We start from the raw sequence: 19929 nt of genomic DNA on the forward strand, positions 1-19929 counted from the left end.
CGGCCAGGCTGACCAGACCCCATCCCATATTCTCCAAGACTGCCCCCTGTATGAGAAGATGCGGCAGCAGTCCTGGCCTGGGGGTGCTGACCTCAACACCAAGCTCTGGGGGACGGCAGCCGATCTTCACCGGACGTCCGAGTTTGTGGCATCCCTCGGACTTCGACCCTGACTGCGTAGCTGTCGAACGCAAAGAAGAAGAAGAAGAAGAGAAGTATTGCCTTGAGATTTGTATTTCACTTTCAGGGTCTTATGAATGCACAAGTGTTTATACTGCATTCAGATTACTGTTTCACTTTCAGGGTTTCATGAATGCTCAAGTGTTGATATTGCCTTCAGATTTGTATTTCACTTTTAGGGTCTCACGAATGCAAAGGTATTTGTATACATATATATCGTGATAAAATTATTGTAACTGAAAGAGAAAGCAAGGGGTTATGTTGTCCTTTTGCATCATTATATCTGGAAAATAAACAGTAGTTCATATGAAATTTTCATCTCATATTATGAGGCATACATCCTTAAACAATCGAAAGATCATTTGGTTTTTGGTCACTTGTGTTTAAACAAAGTCTGTTTCCTAATTTTTTTTTTCTCTGTGTGTGTGTGTGTGTGTGTGTGTGTGTGTGTGTGTGTGTGTGTGCATGTATGCACACATGTGTGTGTGTATAGGTGTGCATGTATTTGCATGTGTGTGTGTTTGTGTTTGCATGCCTATGTGCATGTGTACATCCACAGAAAAATTTGCAATATTATTTTCTCAGCAAACTCAAGTGATGGAAAAATGACAGTTGTCAGGACAGTAGATACTGAGATGGCGTCACCTTCAGGAACAAGTTGCACATGGGGAAACATGACTGTTTTCTGGTGACAAGGCTGTTGATGGAAGGTGTTTCAGTGACCATGGTAACATGACTGTTGACCAGGCTGTCCATAGAAGGTGTTACGGTGACCATGGTAACATGACTGTTGACCAGGCTGTCCATAGAAGGTGTTACGGTGACCATGGTAACATGACTGTTGACCAGGCTGTCCATAGAAGGTGTTACCGTGGCCATGGTAACATGACTGTTGACCAGGCTGTCCATAGAAGGTGTTTCAGTGACCATGGTAACATGGCTGTTGACCAGGCTGTCCATAGAAGGTGTTACGGTGACCATGGTAACATGACTGTTGACCAGGCTGTCCATAGGTGTTACCGTGACCATGGTAACATGACTGTTGACCAGGCTGTCCATAGAAGGTGTTACCGTGACCATGGTAACATGACTGTTGACCAGGCTGTCCATAGGTGTTACCGTGACCATGGTAACATGACTGTTGACCAGGCTGTCCATAGAAGGTGTTACCGTGACCATGGTAACATGACTGTTGACCAGGCTGTCCATAGATGTTGTGATGGTCAGCATGGTAAAATGACTGTTGACCACCCCCGAAAGGGGAGTATGGCTGCCTACATGGTGGGGTAAAAACGGTCATGCACGTAAAAGCCCACTCGTGTACATGCGAGTGAACGTGGGAGTTGAAGCCCACGAACGCAGAAGAAGAAGACTGTTGACCAGGCTGTCCATAGATGTTGTGATGGTTACCATAGTAACATGACTGTTTTCTGTTGACCAGCCTGTCCATAGGTGTAACCATGGTAACATGACTGTTTTCTGTTGACCAGCCTGTCCATAGGTGTAACCATGGTAACATGACTGTTTTCTGTTGACCAGCCTGTCCATAGGTGTAACCATGGTAACATGACTGTTTTCTGTTGACCAGCCTATCCATAGGTGTAACCATGGTAACATGACTGTTTTCTGTTGACCAGCCTGTCCATAGGTGTAACCATGGTAACATGACTGTTTTCTGTTGACCAGCCTGTCCATAGGTGTAACCATGGTAACATGACTGTTTTCTGTTGACCAGGCTGTCCATACAAGGTGTGACTTTGACGGTGGAAACGAAGGAGGTGGTGACCAAGAACGGTGCACCCATCTGCATCGTCTGTCAGGTACAGGTGAGTGATGAACACCAGGTGAGTTTTGGCTGAGGTGGTGGTGTAGGTGGTGGTGGTGGTGTAGGTGATGGTGGTGATGGTGATGGTGGTGGTGGTGATGGTAGTGGTTATTGTGGTGGTGGTGAATGTGATGTGGTGGTGATGATTGTGGTGGTGATGGTGGTGTAGGTGATGGTGGTTGTGGTGGTGATGATGGTGGTGTAGGTGATGGTGGTGGTGGTGATGGTGGTGGTGGTGATGGTAGTGGTTATTGTGGTTGTGGTGAATGTGATGTGGTGGTGATGATGGTGGTGGTGGTTGTGGTGATGCTGGTTGTGGTGTAGGTGATGATGGTGGTGGTGGTGATGGTGGTTGTGGTGATGGTAGTGGTTATTGTGGTGGTGGTGAATGTGATGTGGTGGTGATGATTGTGATCGTGGTGGTGGTGGTGGTGATGGTGGTGGTGGTGGTTATTGTGGTGGTGATGGTGATGTGGTGGTGATGATGGTGATGGTGATGGTGGTGGTGGTGATGCTGGTGGTGATGGTGGCTATGGTGATGGTGGTGGTGGTGATGATGGCGGTGGTGGTGACAGGTGAGAATTGTTGACAGGTGAGAATCAATAGATATAATGATTAAATGCTGAGGAATGTGTGTTGACAGGTGAAAATCAACAGAGATAATGCTGAGATGCTGAGGAATGTGTGTTGACAGGTGAAAATCAACAGAGATAATGCTGAGATGCTGAGGAATGTGTGTTGACAGGTGAAAATCAACAGAGATAATGCTGAGATGCTGAGGAATGTGTGTTGACAGGTGAAAATCAACAGGGATAATGCTGAGGAATGTGTGTTGACAGGTGAAAATCAACAGGGATAATGCTGAGATGCTGAGGAATGTGTGTTGACAGGTGAAAATCAACAGGGATAATGCTGAGATGCTGAGGAATGTGTGTTGACAGGTGAAAATCAACAGGGATAATGCTGAGATGCTGAGGAATGCTGCAGAGAGGTTTTGGGGCAAATCTGAAGAGGAAGTGAAGAGAATTGTCCAGGAGTGTGTTGCAACATGTCAGACAGCCATCATCGCTGACTTCACACCTGAGGTATGCCATCACTAAAGGTGTGTCTTATGACTCTGTGTGTGTGTGTGTGTGTGTGTGTGTGTGTGTGTATGCATACTGGTTCGGTAGATAGCAAATGACAAAGTTGCTTTTATATTTATATTTTTGTTTCAAACATACTCTCACAGACAGACGCACACATGCACTTGTACAAACACGCACATACATGCATGAAAGGTGTCCCTGCCTGACATACAGGTACATGGTGAAGACAGCAGACACACTGTATTTGGGCTAGTGATGACAAGGCATTTTCATGTTGTTGAAACATTCAGAACATTATGATAGACTTGCCTTTTTTGTGTGTGTGTTGACAGATAGGATACATTCATTTTGTTGATGGGACAAGGATGCTTTTTTGATTTTGTGTCGACTGGACTTCCTTCAGAAAAGAAAAGATAGGAATACCTGTGTCTGAGTGAGCAGTATATGCCTGTACTGTGAACAATGTGTGTGTGATGTTGTATGTGTGCTGTGAACAATGTGTGTGTGATGTTGTATGTGTGCTGTGTACAGTATGAGCGTGATGTGGTATGTGTGATGTGTAAAGTAGGAGTGTGATGTGGTATGTGTGATGTGTAAAGTAGGAGTGTGATGTGGTATGTGTGATGTGTAAAGTAGGAGTGTGATGTGGTATGTGTGTGCTGTGTACAGTATGTGTGTGATGTGGTATGTGTGTGCTGTGTACAGTGTGATATGGTTTGTGTGTGCTGTGTTCAGTATGTGTGTGATATGGTATGTGTGTGCTGTGTACAGTATGTGTGTGATATGGTATGTGTGTGCTGTGTTCAGTGTGATATGGTATGTGTGTGCTGTGTTCAGTATGTGTGTGATATGGTATGTGTGTGCTGTGTACAGTGTGATATGGTATGTGTGTGCTGTGTACAGTATGTGTGTGATATGGTATGTGTGTGATATGGTATGTGTGTGCTGTGTACAGTGTGATATGGTATGTGTGTGCTGTGTACAGTGTGTGTGTGATATGGTATGTGTGTGATATGGTATGTGTGTGTTGTGTACAGTATGTGTGTGATATAGTATGTGTGTGCTGTGTACAGTATGTGTGTGATGTGGTATGTGTGTGCTGTGTACAGTATGTGTGTAATGTGGTATGTGTGTGCTGTGTACAGTATGTGTGTGATATGGTATGTGTGTGCTGTGTACAGTATGTGTGTGATATGGTATGTGTGTGCTGTGTACAGTATGCGTGTGATGTGGTATGTGTGTGCTGTGTACAGTATGTGTGTGATGTGGTATGTGTGTGCTGTGTACAGTATGTGTGTGATGTGGTATGTGTGTGCTGTGTGTTACCCCACGGGGATGCGGGGGATCTTTCAGTATAAACAGCATCCCCGCCTTCTGGAAATTCTGTGCTAGAAATTTCCTCTTTTCTGTCACTCTCTTTGTTTCTGCCTTTTTTCTTCCTTCACTGTTGTCTACTTTTTTCTGCCTTCCCAGTCCATTCCCCTTTCTTTTTTTCAAGCAAACCTCGACACTTTTTTTCTCTTTTCTGCAGTCTGTGATGTACTGTCTGTGCTGTTTTGCTCTGGCGATTAGGTAGTGAGATGTAAACGCTGGGATGGGCACTGGCTGCCCATTCTGCAGCGTTATTATGACCTTTTTTATGTATTTTTTGTTTTGCTTTGAAGTATTGTTTTTTTTCTTTTTTTTTACAATTTTTTGCAATCTGGGGATGATAAACTAAGCAAAAGGGCTGGCGTCCTCAGCATGACCTAGTTTTATTTGCCATAAGTAGTGGTTGGGATACTTTGTCATGAACTGTGTTTTGTGGGTTTGTCTTTGTGTTTTGATGTAGATGACAGTTTTGTGTTGACACAGTTGAGCATTTGTAAGGTTTGACAGTCCTGATATGGCCCTGTGCAGTTGGCTGGACTATAAGCAACGAGAATAAGAATAAGAATGTGCTGTGTGCGCGCATGCTGTGTACAGCATGTGTGCTGTGTACAGTATGTGTACAGCATGTGTGCTGTGTGTGTGCTGTGTACAGCATGTGTGCCGTGTGTGTGCTGTGTACAGCATGTTTGCTGTGTGTGTGCTGTGTACAGTAGGTGTGCTGTGTACAGCATGTGTACCGTGTGTGTGTGCTGTGTACAGCCTGTGTGCTGTGTACAGTATGTGTGCTGTGTGTGTGTGTGCTGTGTACAGCATGTGTGCTGTGTGTGTGCTGTGTACAGCATGTGTGCTGTGTGTGTGTGTGCTGTGTACAGCATGTGTGTGTGTGTGCTGTGTACAGCATGTGTGCTGTGTACAGCATGTGTGCTGTGTGTGTGCTGTGTACAGCATGTGTGCCGTGTGTGTGCTGTGTACAGCATGTGTGCCATGTGTGTGCTGTGTACAGCATGTGTGCCGTGTGTGTGCTGTGTACATCATGTACGCGCTGTGTGTGTGCTGTGTACAGCATGTACGATGTCAAGGTTCGTAGGGTCCTTTCAAGTCCTTTTAAGTCCTTAGGAATTGGATTTTGGTCAAAAGGCCTTTTAAGTGCTTTGATTCAGCAAGTTGGTCCTTTTAACTCATCAGGAGGTCCTTTTAATTTTTGAAAGGTACTGTTAAGTCCTGTTTTATGAAGAGAAAGAGACTTGAGAACGAAACTGAAACACCTTCGACACCAAAACCGCAAGTTGCAAAGCGCGTTGAAAGATGCCGACGCGATCGTCTGAAACTCAGTACTTACTGTAGGAGGATACAGCCTATAGGCCTAGGCCCTAACAGTAGTGCGCTTTCTGCTCGGTGGCAGACGCGAAGCGTGGTACAGTGGCTGTGAGTCACGCCTGCTGCTGCTGCTTTGCTTAGGCCTAGCCTACAGTGACGTGAATTGCAAAGACTAAATACGACAGTCAAATGGGATTAGCTGTTCTTCCGTTTATGAGAGGTAAGTGTCTGCTGTTCTGCATGTCAAATAGATTGGGGTGTACTGTAAAGTCATGTCGGCAAAGGTCCTTTTAAACTGATTTGAGGTCCTTATAAAGTCCTTTAAAGGTCCTTTTTTGGCTTCATGCCGAAACTACAAGCCCTACTGGAGTGACACTCTGAAACAGCTCCATGCAGACCTAGACTCCACCAGAGAAACCATGGAGCAGAGCCCCACTCCTGACAACATCCGGGAATACACCACCATCAAAGAAACCTTCCAACAGCAGAAGAGAACAGAGATACAGAGGAGCTGGAATGAGAAGACCAGCAGTCTCTACATGGAGAAGGACACCGGCAAGTTGTGGAACCTGACCAAGCTTCTGAACGAAGACACGGGCACCAGACACAGCAGAACTGTCATTGAGGAAAATGGCAAGCACCACGCGGGCAAGCAGGCAGCCAACATCCTTGCAGATTTTTACAGAGAGGGCAGCACCACAACACTCCCTGAAGCCTGAGTGCAGGAAGTCCAGAGGGAGATCAAGGAGAAGCTGAAACAGCAGAACCCGAGTCAGTCCATGATGACAGCCTTCTCCATGGCCGAACTCAGTGCAGCCATCAGGAAACTGAAGAAAAAGAAAGCCCCTGGGAAAGACGGCATCCCGAATGACATGATCAAGAACCTGGGACCTGTAGCCAGACAGAAGCTTCTCTTGATCATCAACCAGTCCTGGGACACAGGGAAACTTCCAGACCAGTGGAGAGAAGCCATCATCGTCCCCATCAGAAAGAAGCAGAAGGATAAGACTAAGAAGTCCAGCTATCGACCAATCAGCCTCCTGAGTTGTCTGGGCAAGGTGATGGAAAGGATGGTGAACACTCGACTCCTGAAACACCTTGAAGAAAACCACCTGCTCAGCAATACCCAATCAGCCTACAGGAAAAACCGCAGCACCGAAGACCAGCTGGTGTACCTTGCACAGGAGATAGAGACTGCCTTTCAAGAAAAGAAGAAGGTGCTTGCAGTCTTCGTGGACCTAACCAAGGCCTTCGACAAGGTCTGGAAGGCAGGACTTCTCCTGAAGCTCCTCAACAAGAAAGTGGAAGGGAAGATGTACCGCTGGATCCAGGATTTCCTCCAACACCGCAGGGCAAGGGTAAAACTCGACGGGAAAATCAGCCATCGGGTCACTCTACAGCAAGGTGTGCCGCAAGGAGGAGTCATTTCCCCTACACTTTTCCTCATCTTCATCGACGACATCGCTGAGAAGATCTCCAAGCATGTCTCCAGAGCCCTCCACGCTGATGACTTTGCTGCCTGGAGTGCTGCGGAATACCTCACGTCCGCCAGCCACAGAATGCAGGAAGCACTCAACCACGTGGGAACATGGGCCTCTGCCTGGGGAGTAGACATCAACACCACCAAGACAGTCTCAGCAATCTTCTCGCTGTCACCGATGTCAGAAACCTCCCACCTCAAACTGAACGGAATGCAGTTGAAACAGGATGACACGCCAATGTACCTGGGTGTGAAGCTCGACAAGCGATTGACATGGAACCCCCATCTCAAGGACATCGAGAGACGAGCAACCAGAAAACTGGCCATCCTGAAAAAACTCGCCGGGACCTCTTGGGGTGCCAACAGCAGCATACTGCAGAGGGTGTACACTGGAACTGTCAGGCCAACCCTGGAGTATGGCAGCACTGCCTGGGCCACGGCATCAGCAACCAACACAAGCCGCCTGAGCAAAGTTCAGAACGCAGGACTACGGCTGATCACTGGCGGGATAAAGACGACTCCAGTTCAGGCGATGGAGAAACACACAGGCCTCCACCCACTCAAAGATAGACGAGAGGAAAAAGTCTTCATCCACAGCGAGAAGCTCCTGCGCATGCCAACTCACCCAATGCACGAAAAACTGAAGCACCCAACAAAGAACAGACTGAAGCGGACCAGCTTCAACCACCTCTCCAAGACCCTGCACCGCCAACATGAAGACCTGCTGCCCTCGTCCCCTGCCGAGATGGAAACACTCCCCGACTTCGAGGAACCGGCCGACCAACTGGAAGGAGTCTCAATCATCACAAAAGTCCCTGGCATCGACCAAAAGGACTGCCAAGCCCCTCCCCTGCTGAAAGCTCTGACATTGGAGATGATTGAGACTCAGTACAACCCCAGCGAATGGACGCACGTCTTCACAGATGGATCCTTGGAGGGAGCGGTGAAGAATGGAGGAGCAGGCATCTTCATCAGGCACACAGATGGAAGACTGACCCCTGGAGCCTTCCCCACAGGAAGAATCTCCTCGAACTACAGAGCGGAGACAGCAGCACTACTCCATGCTGCACAAGGCCTCAGGACGTCAGTCAACCCACCACCAAAGATAGCCTTCTTCACTGACTGCAGATCTCTCCTGCAGGGACTCCAGTCAACCAGAAACGAACAGCAGCTGACAAACATCAAAGCAGCCCTTCATGACCTTTCAAAACGGTCGACTGTCACTGTTCAGTGGGTTCCTTCTCACTGTGGGGTCATGGGGAACGAAAAGGCCGATGCTCTCTCCAAGGCAGGCAGCAAAATGAAGCAGTTCAGCCACCCCGTGACCTACAGAGAGGCCAGGACCATCATCCACAACCGTTACCAGAACCAGTGGAAGAGAAGGCTGGGTGCAAACAGTGGTGTCGATCCAATCCACCAGCTCCAGAGACACCAGCAGACAGTCCTCTTCAGACTGAGAACTGGCCACTGCCGACTACTGAGTCACCTTCACCGTATGAAGATCGCCCACACTGATGAGTGTCCATGTGGCACTGGACCCCAGACCCCTGAACACATCCTCCAACACTGCCCAACCCATGAAGCTCTACGGCGTCAAACCTGGCCAGGGGGCACGGAGCTACAGGCGCAGCTTTGGGGAGACCGCCACGACCTGGAGAAGACCGTGGGCTACATCGTGGCGACGGGGGTGACCGTCTGACGCAGCCAAAACATCGAACGCAGAAGAAGAAGAAGAAGGCTTCATGCCCACCACCTGGGAACCCTGGCTGTGTGTGTGTGCTGTGTACAGCATGTACGCTCTGTGTGTGTGCTGTGTACAGCATGTGCGCTCTGTGTGTGTGCTGTGTACAGCATGTGTGCCTTGTGTGTGTGCTGTGTACAGCTTGTGTGTTGTGTGTGTGCTATGTACAGGACATGAAGAACGAGAGAAAGAAGGTGTCCTGGGCTCTCTATAACGCCAGCCAGGATGCCCTCTATCAGTTCGGCATGGGCGTCGTCTTCACCAATGTCAAGGATGTTTGGGACAACCACGTAGGTCATTTGTTGAGGAGAGGATGAGAAGTTGAAGAAAGTGATTTTACTGTCAGGTTTGTCAGGTATTATATTCCTTCAAGATAGGGGAGGGTGGGGGGAAGGGAGCAAAAGAAAAGTGATAGGTCAGGGATTTCATTTCTGGAGGATAGAGGATTGTGGAGGGAACAGATCAGAAAAAAAAATGATGTGTATTGCTATTATGTTTTGTCATGTTTTAAATCATACAGTTCTAGAGAATGAACTACATTTTGTGAGTACATGAAGTTTACATAGCGATTTGAGATGAAGTCTGTTAATTTATAGTTTGATTCCTCATTTTCAAATCATTTGTCATATGGAATGGACAGTACCTCTTCAAATTATTTGTCACATGAAACTGACATTACTTCAAATCATTTGTCATATGGAATTGACAGTACCTCTTCAAATTATTTGCCACATGGAATTGACAGTACTTCAAATCATTTGTCACATGACATTGACAGTACTTCAAATCATTTGTCACATGGAATTGACAATACTTCAAATCATTTGTCACATGGAATTGACAATACTTCAAATCATTTGTCACATGGAATTGACAGTACGTCTTCAAACTGCAAATTGCCTGTTGCCATTGAGCTGCCCTGGACTGGCAAAATAATATATGTTCCAATGTTTTAACGTCCACAGTTGGTAACTGATTTGCTGAGCAGGATTCAGCACAAATGTGTATGAGCTCACAGTGTATGGCTTTTGTTTGTTTGTTATGTGTAGTTTTAGTGTCCGCAGCTCCTTTGATGGGTTTTGTGACAAATAAATCTTAGTCTGAGTCGCACACGCACACACACATGCACACGCACACGCATACACACACACACACTCATACACACACACACAAGCACACACACTATATATATAGAGAGAGAGAGAGAGAGACAGAGACAGAGAGATAAATACAGATATTATACATATATGTAATATGCTGTTTTGGGGCAGGGTTATTTCCTTGAGCTGGGTCGAGCGAGGCGGGAAGAGGTGTTGAGACAGGCGGCGGAAGAAGAGAAGAAAGAGAAGATGAGGACACTGGTGAACCAGAAGGACGTGCAGAGAGAACTGGAAGCCATGAAGCTGGTTGTGGAGAGAGAGGAACAGGAAACTGTGGAGCAGATGAGGATGGGGGAGGAGGAAAAGGAACAGGAAACCACAAAGCAGGTGAGGGTGAGAGAGGAACAGGAAACCATGGAACAGGTGGGAATGGGAGAGGAACAGGAAACCATGGAACAGGTGGGGATGGGAGAGGAGGGAGAGGAAAAGGAAACCATGGGGGAGGTGAGGATGGGGGAGGAGGGAGAGGAACAGGAAACCACAGAACAGGTGAGGATGGGAGAGGAGGAACAGGAAACTGTGGAACAGATGATGGGGGAGGAGGGAGAGGAACAGGAAACCACAGAACAGGTGAGGATGGGGTAAGAGGAACAGGAAACCACAGAGCAGGTGAGGATGGGGGAGGAACAGGAAACTGTTGAGCAGGTGAGGAAGGGAGAGGAGGAACAGGAAACCACGGAGCAGGTGAGGATGGGGGAGGAGGAACAGGAAACCACAGAGCAGGTGAGGATGGGGGAGGAGGGAGAGGAACAGGAAACCACGGAGCAGGTGAGGATGGGGGAGGAGGGAGAGGAACAGGAAACCACGGAGCAGGTGAGGATGGGGGAGGAGGGAGAGGAACACGGGATAGGGGGAGGGGTCAGGGCGAGAGGGCTCGAGGTGTGTGTTATTGTTGTGTCTGTCTAGTGATGTGGTTTGTGTATCTTTGTGTTGCTTGTCTTTGTGTGCTTGTGTGTTGTCTGTTTGGGTTATGTGTTATGTGGGTTGAATCATAGTGTGTGTGTGTGTGTGTTGTGAACCTGCCCCTGTGTCTGTCAAAGGACGAGCACACAGGAGGACAAGCCCTGTGACGGCCCCTGGCACAAGGGACACAACCCACAACAGCAGTGGGCATTATTGGTGGAGGGAGGTGACCCCAGGAACATGGACAACACAATTCCTGCCTGCCTGCCTGTCTGTCAGCCTGCCTGTCTTCAGCCTGCCTACCTGTCTGATGGCTGTGATTGTGGACACTGCTGTGAAGAATTCTCTGTGTAGTTCTCTTCCTGTGGATCTCTGTCACTCACAAATTTTGTCCTCTTTCAAAGTGAAACTGGAGATCTACCTATTCAAAATGGCATTTGGATGAAACGAAGTATAGTCTCCTCCCACCCTCTGCACTTCCCTTGTGCAACACCCATCAACCCCACTCCCACCCCCCACCAGCCCCCCTTCAAACCCCCTATATTGAAGTTTGTTGTGTGTGCTTGTGAGTGAGTGTTTACTCTGTGTGCATGTGCGTGCTCACGCATGTGTGTGCGTGCGTGCACGTGTGTGTGTGTGCACATGTGTGTGTGTGTGTGCGCGCGCGCATGTAGGGCATATTTTGTGATTTTTCATGTGTTTATTCATATCTTTAAATTATAGTATTTTGTTATTATTATTATTGGTGGTCCCTTCAAACAGCCTGTGTTGTAACAGTAGACAGAACTTAACCTTTCCCGTACGTCGTGGGTGTGAAATCACCCAGACAAGTGTTTTTGCTCTGTAACTCAAGTAATATTGAAGCCACTTCCACATAATTTCATGACTTTGTCCATAATATAGTTTACTACATATCCACTGAACATTATTTTCTTTTATACATAAACAAAGAAGTTATTAATCAATTAATGTCCCAGTACGTCGTGGGTGTGACGACACCCATACTCCCAAAGAATAAACCTTGCACGCCGTACGTCGTGGGTGTGGAGCCACCCATGCAAAGCTTGCGCGCCATGCGTTGTCGACGTGACGTCACTTGGGCTCGCTACAGAGAGAGATCAGAGTGACCTTGTCTTTTGTTGATCGTATCCCGGTTCAAGTCTTACTCTAAAGTTGTAACTAATTTCAGAAAACAATATTTATTGCACTAGATATCTTCAACAATATTGAATGAACTGTTTTTCTTGTAGAGAATGATCGGGAGCAACTGATTGATAGCTTTTTATCTAGTTGGAATTAAAGTGCCTTCTAAGAACTGGATATTTTTGTAAGTCTGAAATCAATTGATCTAAAATCTAGTTGATATTCTTGAATTTTATTCTTATCCTATTCTGTTCAAAGTAGAGAAAACCCGACTATGGCTAAAAAAAAGAAAGATAGTTGATATAGAAATTTTATTCTTATCCTAATCTGTTCAAAGTAGAGAAAACCCGACTATGGCTAAAAAAAGAAAGAAAAAAAATGCCAGCCAGCCAGCCAAAAAAACAAAACCAACAACAAAAACAACACACACACACACACAAAAACAAAAACCAAAAACAAAAACAAAAAAACCGTTTTTTGTAAGTAACAACACTCTCTTCTCACGGGCAAAACCTATTCACAATGCGCCTGGTCAAGCACTGGAGTAAATAGCCTACACGCACAAGTGGAATCTGCGCATGCAAGTCTGCTGAAGAAATGTCAAATTTGCTTTACGGACAGGTGTGGGTTACTGTGCACCCACGACGTACGGCAAGGTCTTATTTCTTCAGTGAAACCATGGGTGCCTACACACCCACGACGTACAGCGAAGGGTTAGTTCGTACACAGAAACCATGGGTGCCTACACACCCACGACGTACAGCGAAGGGTTAGTTCGTACACAGAAACCATGGGTGCCTGCACACCCACGACGTACGGCGCGCAAAATTTTAGGCGACGTACGGGAAAGGTTAATCTGTGCAGCTGTCCCTTTAGACAGCCTGTGTAAAAACAGCAGACAGAACTTTATCTGTGTACTGGTTCCTTCAGACAGCCTGTGTTATAACAGTAGACAGAACTTTATCTGTGTAGATGTCCCTTCAAACAGCCTGTGTTATAACAGTAGACAGAACTTTATCTGCGTACTATCCCTTCAAACAGCCTGTGTTATAACAGTAGATTTATCAATCTAGCTGTCCCTTCAAACAGCCTGTGTTATAACAGTAGACAGAACTTAATCTGTGTACTATCCCTTTAAACAGCCTGTGTTACAACAGTAGACAGAACTTTATCTGTGTAGCTGTCCCTTCAAACAGCCTGTGTAAAAACAGGAGACATAACTTTAACCGTGTACTGGTCCATTCAGACAGCCTATGTTATAACAGCAGACACATGGAACTTTACTGGAGAGTGTGGTTGGTGTATTCAGGGTGTTTTTGTGGGTTTTTTTCCTTCATCTGACATTCATTAGAATGATAATCAATGCACTTTATTGTCTGCGAGAGTGTACTTAATCAGCAGATACAGATTTTCTTCTCAAAAATTTACTTGATGTAATGAACAATAGTTGACTTCTTTGGAAATGTAGTTCTTAATGATGATTATTATGCATAAAACTCATTGATTGTGCTTCACTATGATAACATGTCATACATTTGGACAAGCCAGTCTTGTTGTGGTCATACAAACATTATACATACTGCCATTAATTCTAATGTGTTAAGTAATTGACATAATGTGCTAAGTCCTTATTGTCACTACTGTAATGTCATTTATTATATGGTTCAATTGTAATGTAATGTATCATTCAAACTTCATATTACATTTCCAAACAGGAGCACTGTGACAAAAGATAGTCATTCACTAGTCAGTCTGTCCATCACACAAAACAGTTTGAGAAATGTCTGGCCAGTGTGACCATGGTCTGGGAATGACCACAGTTTATACAACAACCTTCACTGCAACAACAACCCTTCACTGCAATAACAACCCTTCACTACAGCAACAGTCCTTCATGCAACAACCCTTCACAGCAACAACAACCCTTCATGCAACAACCCTTCACTGCAACAACCCTTCACAACCCTTCACTGCAACAACCCTTCACTGCAACAACCCTTCACTACAGCAACAACCCTTCACTGCAACAACCCTTCATGCAACAACCCTTCACTACAGCAACAATCCTTCATGCAACAACCCTTCACTGCAACAACAACCCTTCATGCAACAACCCTTCACTGCAACAACCCTTCACTACAGCAACAATCCTTCATGCAACAACCCTTCACAGCAACAACCACCCTTCACCGCAGCAACAACCCTTCACTATTCACTGCAACAACCCTTCACTGCAACAACGACCCTAACAACCCTTCACTGCAACAACAACCCTAACAACCCTTCACTGCAACAACAACAACCATTCACAACAATAACAACCCTTCACTGCAGCAACAACCCTTCACTGCAACAACGACCCTTCACTGCAACAACAACCCTTCACAGCAACAACAACCCTTCACAACAACAACCCTTCACTGCAACAACGACCCTTCACTGCAACAACAACCCTTCACTGCAACAACGACCCTTCATAACAACAACAATGACCCTTCACTGCAACAACAACCCTTCATAACAACAACAACAACCCTTTACAGCAGCAACAACCATTCACTGCAACAACAACAACCGTTCACAACCCTAACAACCCTTCACTGCAACAACAACAACCGTTCACAACAATAACAACCCTTCACTGCAGCAACAACCCTTCATAACAACAACAACGACCCTTCACAGCAACAACAACCTTTCACTGCAACAACAACCCTTTACAGCAGCAACAACCATTCACTGCAACAACAACAACCGTTCACAACAATAACAACCCTTCACTGCAACCCTTCACAGCAACAACAACCCTTCACTGCAACAACAACCCTTCACTGCAACAACGACCCTTCACAGCAACAACAACCCTTCATTGCAGCAACAACCCTTCACTATTCACTGCAACAACAACCCTTCACTGCAAACAACAACCCTTCACTGCAACAACGACCCTAACAACCCTTCACTGCAAACAACAACCCTTTACTGCAACAACGACCCTAACAACCCTTCACTGCAACAACGACCCTAACAACCCTTCACTGCAACAACAACCCTAACAACCCTTCACTGCAACAACGACCCTAACAACCCTTCACTGCAACAACAACAACCGTTCACAGCAACAACCCTTCACAACAACAACAACGACCCTTCACTGCAACAACGACCCTTTACAGCAGCAACAACCATTCACTGCAACAACAACAACCCTTCACTGCAACAACAACCCTTCACTGCAACGACAATTCTTCACTGCAACAATGGCATTGCGATGCTGTCGGTGACTTCAGAAAAGAGTGACCAGGAGTTGTTAGTCATTTTAACATATTTCCCTGCTGCCACAGTCATGGTGACATTGAATGCAGTCAGCAAAGCTAGGTTATATGTTATACACTGTGCCATGTCATTATGGGAGAAATGCTGTGAGCAGGATATAGATTATGCCATGTGCCATGTCATGGAAGAATTGCAGTGAACAGTGTAGTTACGTAGATTATGCCATGTGCTACATGTGTAACTTACATATTCTTTGTTCTGTAACTTTCATATCCAATGTTGTGTGACTATTGAAACATCCAAACAGTTGAAATCAGTGTGATATTTTACAGGCTTACATTTTGCCAAATTGACAGTTTGCTGGTGATGCATGTTTTATACATTTTGTTGAACTTACAAAAATGATTTATGCACACAATGATAATACACATTTCCATTCACTAGAGTGGCAGAATTGTTTGCACTTTAATAAAGATTGTTTCTCAGAAGTCTAGATGTGATGATGTTTTGAAAAATTGTACAATTTTGCAATATGCAGGCAAAACACTGAGAGAGAGAGAGATAGAAAGAGGGGGGGGGGGGATGAGGGGGTAATGGAAGCAATTCTGAAATACACCTCATTAACCTTTTGAGTGCCAAGGTTGTATATATATGAGTGCTAAGATGCTATACTATTTTCCAAAGATGTATGTATACATTGGCATCACCTCATGAATTTTCATATTTATATTTTAAAGCTTCTATATCTCAATGGGCACCAGTACGAAAGCTTGATATGTCTACTTTGATATATTCATGAGGACCAGCACCCAGTCATGCTTTGTGTTGTCTTTGTCCTTGATATGAAAGATAGACAAAAGACCATTTACATTTTTTTGTGTGATTTCAATTGAAAGCAGTGCAACTGATCACATAATTATTTACTCTTTAGCTGTCGTTTTTTGTTGATGGTTTTTGATATGCTAATTTTTTCATGGTGCTTATTTGCCTTTTTACAAAACCAATCTATATTTTGTATATGTGTGTATTCATATGCTTGACTGTTGCAGGTAATTTATAGGCACAGCTTTATCCCAAAGTCTTCATGATGTGCTGTACACAACATTTGTTTTTATTTGTGTGAATTGATGAAGACTTTTCTTTATATCTTCACAATTTCCCATTGTTCATGGTGGCTTTATCCCATGTTCTTTATGCTGTGTTGTTAACAGTGCCTTCTTTGTGTGATTTGATGAAACATTTTCTTTTCATCTTTATATTTTCCCTCAGTTTGTGGCCTTGAATGTTAAAAAAAGTATTATAACGTTATGCTTTTTCTCTTGGCATTATACAAATAAAAGCGGAAAGGTATTTACACAAGATGATTCTTTCAGAGAAAGAGAGAGAGAGTGTGTGCATATGTGGATGGGTACTTGCTTGGTTGCATATGTGTTTATGTGTGTGTCTGTGTGTGTATGTGTGCGTGCGTGTGTGCACATAATCATAATGTAATTGAATGTGTGTGTCTGTGTGCATGCGCGTGCGTGTGTGTGTTCGTGCGTACACATATTGTATTAATGTGTGTGGAAGTGGTTTTTGTTTGTGTGTTGAGAACAACTGTGTCAGTTGGAGCAGAATATATGTTTTCTTCAACATAGTTAAATCAAGTCATAGTTAAGTGAACTTATATATAGTTAAGTAAATGCAGATGAGGACAATTTGAACTTAAAACAAAAATAAATTCATGAACTAATCAAGCCAAGCCCTCCCATATATATAATATCAACACACACACACACACTAACCATACACATGCCTTACTTATTGGCAAGCTGCGGGTTAATGTGGGAACTGGATGTGTTTGGTAATGTCCAGCATCTTCTTCTTTCCCTTGACTACCGCCTTCATCATTGTGAAGATTCTGTAGACTATGAGGGGGGTTTGCGTGTTTTTGAGGTTTCCTGAGGTAGAGGTTGCTGGGCCAGGGGATGGGGGGGGGGGGGGGGGGGGAGGGAGGTGATCAGATTCGGGATTTGAAGCCTTCCAGGGTTGGGCTGAGGGCAATCTCAGCAGGAAGGCTGTTCTAGTTTGTTATGGTTCGGGGAAAGAAAGATTTTTGTCTGTACAGCGTCCTGCAGTTGGAGAGGTGGTACGCTGCTGGGTGCGATCCTCGGGTCCCCGTGTATGCTGAAGGATTTTGAGAGGGTTTGTGGCATGTGTTGATGATAAGACTGCCGCTATGGAACTTATAAAAGTTAACCAGTCTTGCCTTTCTCCTTCGCTCTTTGAGGGGGGACCACTGAAGAGTCTCCATCATGTCTTGCACACTGGATGTTTTCCTGTGTCGATGGGTCGCCCAGCGAGCAGCCCGGCGTTGCATCAGTGTGTTTTATTCCAAACGTCATCGCATTAAGTGATTAACTGATTCAGACACGCCCATTCAATTTGATAAAATTAATTAAATGGTTGTAGAAAGATTAAATGAATGATGTACAGACGCGAAACAGCAAATTAGTGTTTTCCTCCCAGCGGCGTTCACTTCCACGTGCATGTATTGATCTACTCATCGTGTTCCGGACAGACCTACCAAGCAGACGACAGGCCAAAGCAAGCCCTCGTCCAACATTCCGTGATATCTCGTTGGAAGTCACATGATCTCAATTTCGCCAAGCATGGCGACTGAGAACAAGAACGAAACGGAAAACAAAACAAACTTCCGGCGATCTTGACGCCTTTTGGAACATGCAACGTATGAAACCGAGCTGGAGTGGTGGTGATGTCAGTTAGCAAAAGGCCCAAGCGATGAAGCGAATTGCAGCTCTTGGTCTTGGCACAAAATCTGATGCCGATCGGGCAAAACGAGCATACAGGTAAGCTTCATGCAAGACAAATGGAAAAAGAGAACGGGCCTTTGCAAGGAACAATCGACAAAAATCTGAATGACGCACAACTCGTGGATATATTTTTTCTTTGTTCAGAAATTTACCAACACGCAGAACAATGATTTTTTTTTTCAGTATAAAAAATTAAAGTACATTGTGATACATCTACAGAAATAAATACTGGAAATAACATGGATACTGTTCTGGTATTTCAAAAATAAAAGTTTGAAAACATCCGCTCATGACAGTAACGGTGGGGTCAGTTATGATAGATTGGAGCTAAAGCAGAATCCTTGCCCACAACTTGGTCATAAGGCGTTAAAAACAAAATTAGAGGATCAGACTTTCCAGAGAAGCATATGTCAGTCACTTTCAGTGTGTTATAAAGAGTACATATAAAGTTATATATTATGTATATGTTATGATGGGCACAATAGCCAAGTGGTTTAAGTGTTGGACTTTCAGTCTGAGGGTCCCGGGTTTGAATCACGGTAACAGCGCCTGGTGGGTAAAGGGTGGAGATTTTTCTGATCTCCCAGGTCAACATATGTGCAGACCTGCTAGTGCATGAACCCCCTTCATGTGTATACGCACGCAGAAGATCAAATACACACGTTAAAGATCCTGTAACCCATATCAGTGTTTGGTGGGTTATGGAGACATGAAAATACCCAGCATGCATGAACCACAACAGAGTCATCGGCAAGTCGATGTTGGTCGTGCAACGGAAAGAAGAAGAAGAAAAAATATGCATTCAGTTACAAATGATGTCTGAAACTGTTCCTGCAGAAGCTTTGTGGAGGAAGGCATCTTTTGAAAATAAATACTAAAGCCAGATCTTATGACTAGTTATGTATGATTGTGCTCAATAAATAAATGCACTTGACCATCAAATGGTTCCCCATTTTACCCACTTCTGCTCTTAGCCTTGATGGAGGGCTCACCCCTGAAAGAAGTTCTACATCTATGACATTTTTTCACTGCCCCACTGCCTCACCCCACACCCCACAAAAGAGGGAGGGTGATGTTGAAATGTGTATGTCCACACATGTGTGCACAAAGGCCAAGTCAAACATGCACACACACACACACACAATGTTGAAAGGTGCATGTGACCACACATTTGTGCACAAAGGCCAAGTCACACACACACACACACACACACACACACACAGAGTCACTTGTGCATGATTGTACATAATGCCAGTGCGTAACAATTAACAGGAGAAATTAGTGACAGCCAATTTGTTAAACTATGTCAAAGTGTTGGACATTGAGGGTGCTGGGTTCAAATCCCAGTTTTAGCACCCTGTGGTTTAAAGGTGGAGACTTGTTCTTATTTCCCCATGTCAAGGCTTTCATGAATACAAACCTGCTAATGCCTTAGCCTCTTTTATGTGTACATGCAAGTAGAAGATTAAACGCACATGTTAATGTTCCTGTAATCCATAATAATCAACATTTGGTGTGTTATGGAAACAAGAAGATACACTGAACAGGGCATGCATATCCTGGAAAATGGTGTATGGCTGAATACATAGTGCTAGTGGGGTAAAAACGGTCATCAAGAATGCACATAAACATG

General features: G+C 45.0%; 2 protein-coding genes across 3 annotated transcripts in view; both read left to right on the top strand.

The window, feature by feature from the left end:
• Positions 1-14167, top strand: part of LOC143281893 (flotillin-1-like) — a 16786-nt gene extending 2619 nt beyond the window's left edge. Inside the window, exons 3-7 of the mRNA XM_076587170.1 lie at positions 1915-2005; positions 2946-3089; positions 9172-9291; positions 10273-10488; positions 11202-14167. Of these exons, the coding sequence (XP_076443285.1) occupies positions 1915-2005; positions 2946-3089; positions 9172-9291; positions 10273-10488; positions 11202-11231 (601 nt within the window). The 3' untranslated portion in view covers positions 11232-14167. The remainder of the gene's footprint in view (positions 1-1914; positions 2006-2945; positions 3090-9171; positions 9292-10272; positions 10489-11201) is intronic.
• A 3945-nt stretch (positions 14168-18112) lies between these two features.
• LOC143281894 (nonsense-mediated mRNA decay factor SMG5-like) overlaps positions 18113-19929 on the top strand; it is a 41721-nt gene continuing 39904 nt past the window's right edge. The window contains exon 1 of one of the 2 annotated variants that reach the window (XM_076587172.1): positions 18113-18332. In XM_076587172.1, coding sequence (XP_076443287.1) covers positions 18265-18332 — 68 coding nt within the window. In that variant the 5' untranslated portion in view covers positions 18113-18264. The remainder of the gene's footprint in view (positions 18333-19929) is intronic. The other variant, XM_076587171.1, reaches the window with a different exon arrangement.

This window comes from Babylonia areolata, chromosome 5, assembly GCF_041734735.1.
Source record: "Babylonia areolata isolate BAREFJ2019XMU chromosome 5, ASM4173473v1, whole genome shotgun sequence".
Lineage (NCBI taxonomy): Eukaryota > Metazoa > Mollusca > Gastropoda > Neogastropoda > Buccinidae > Babylonia > Babylonia areolata.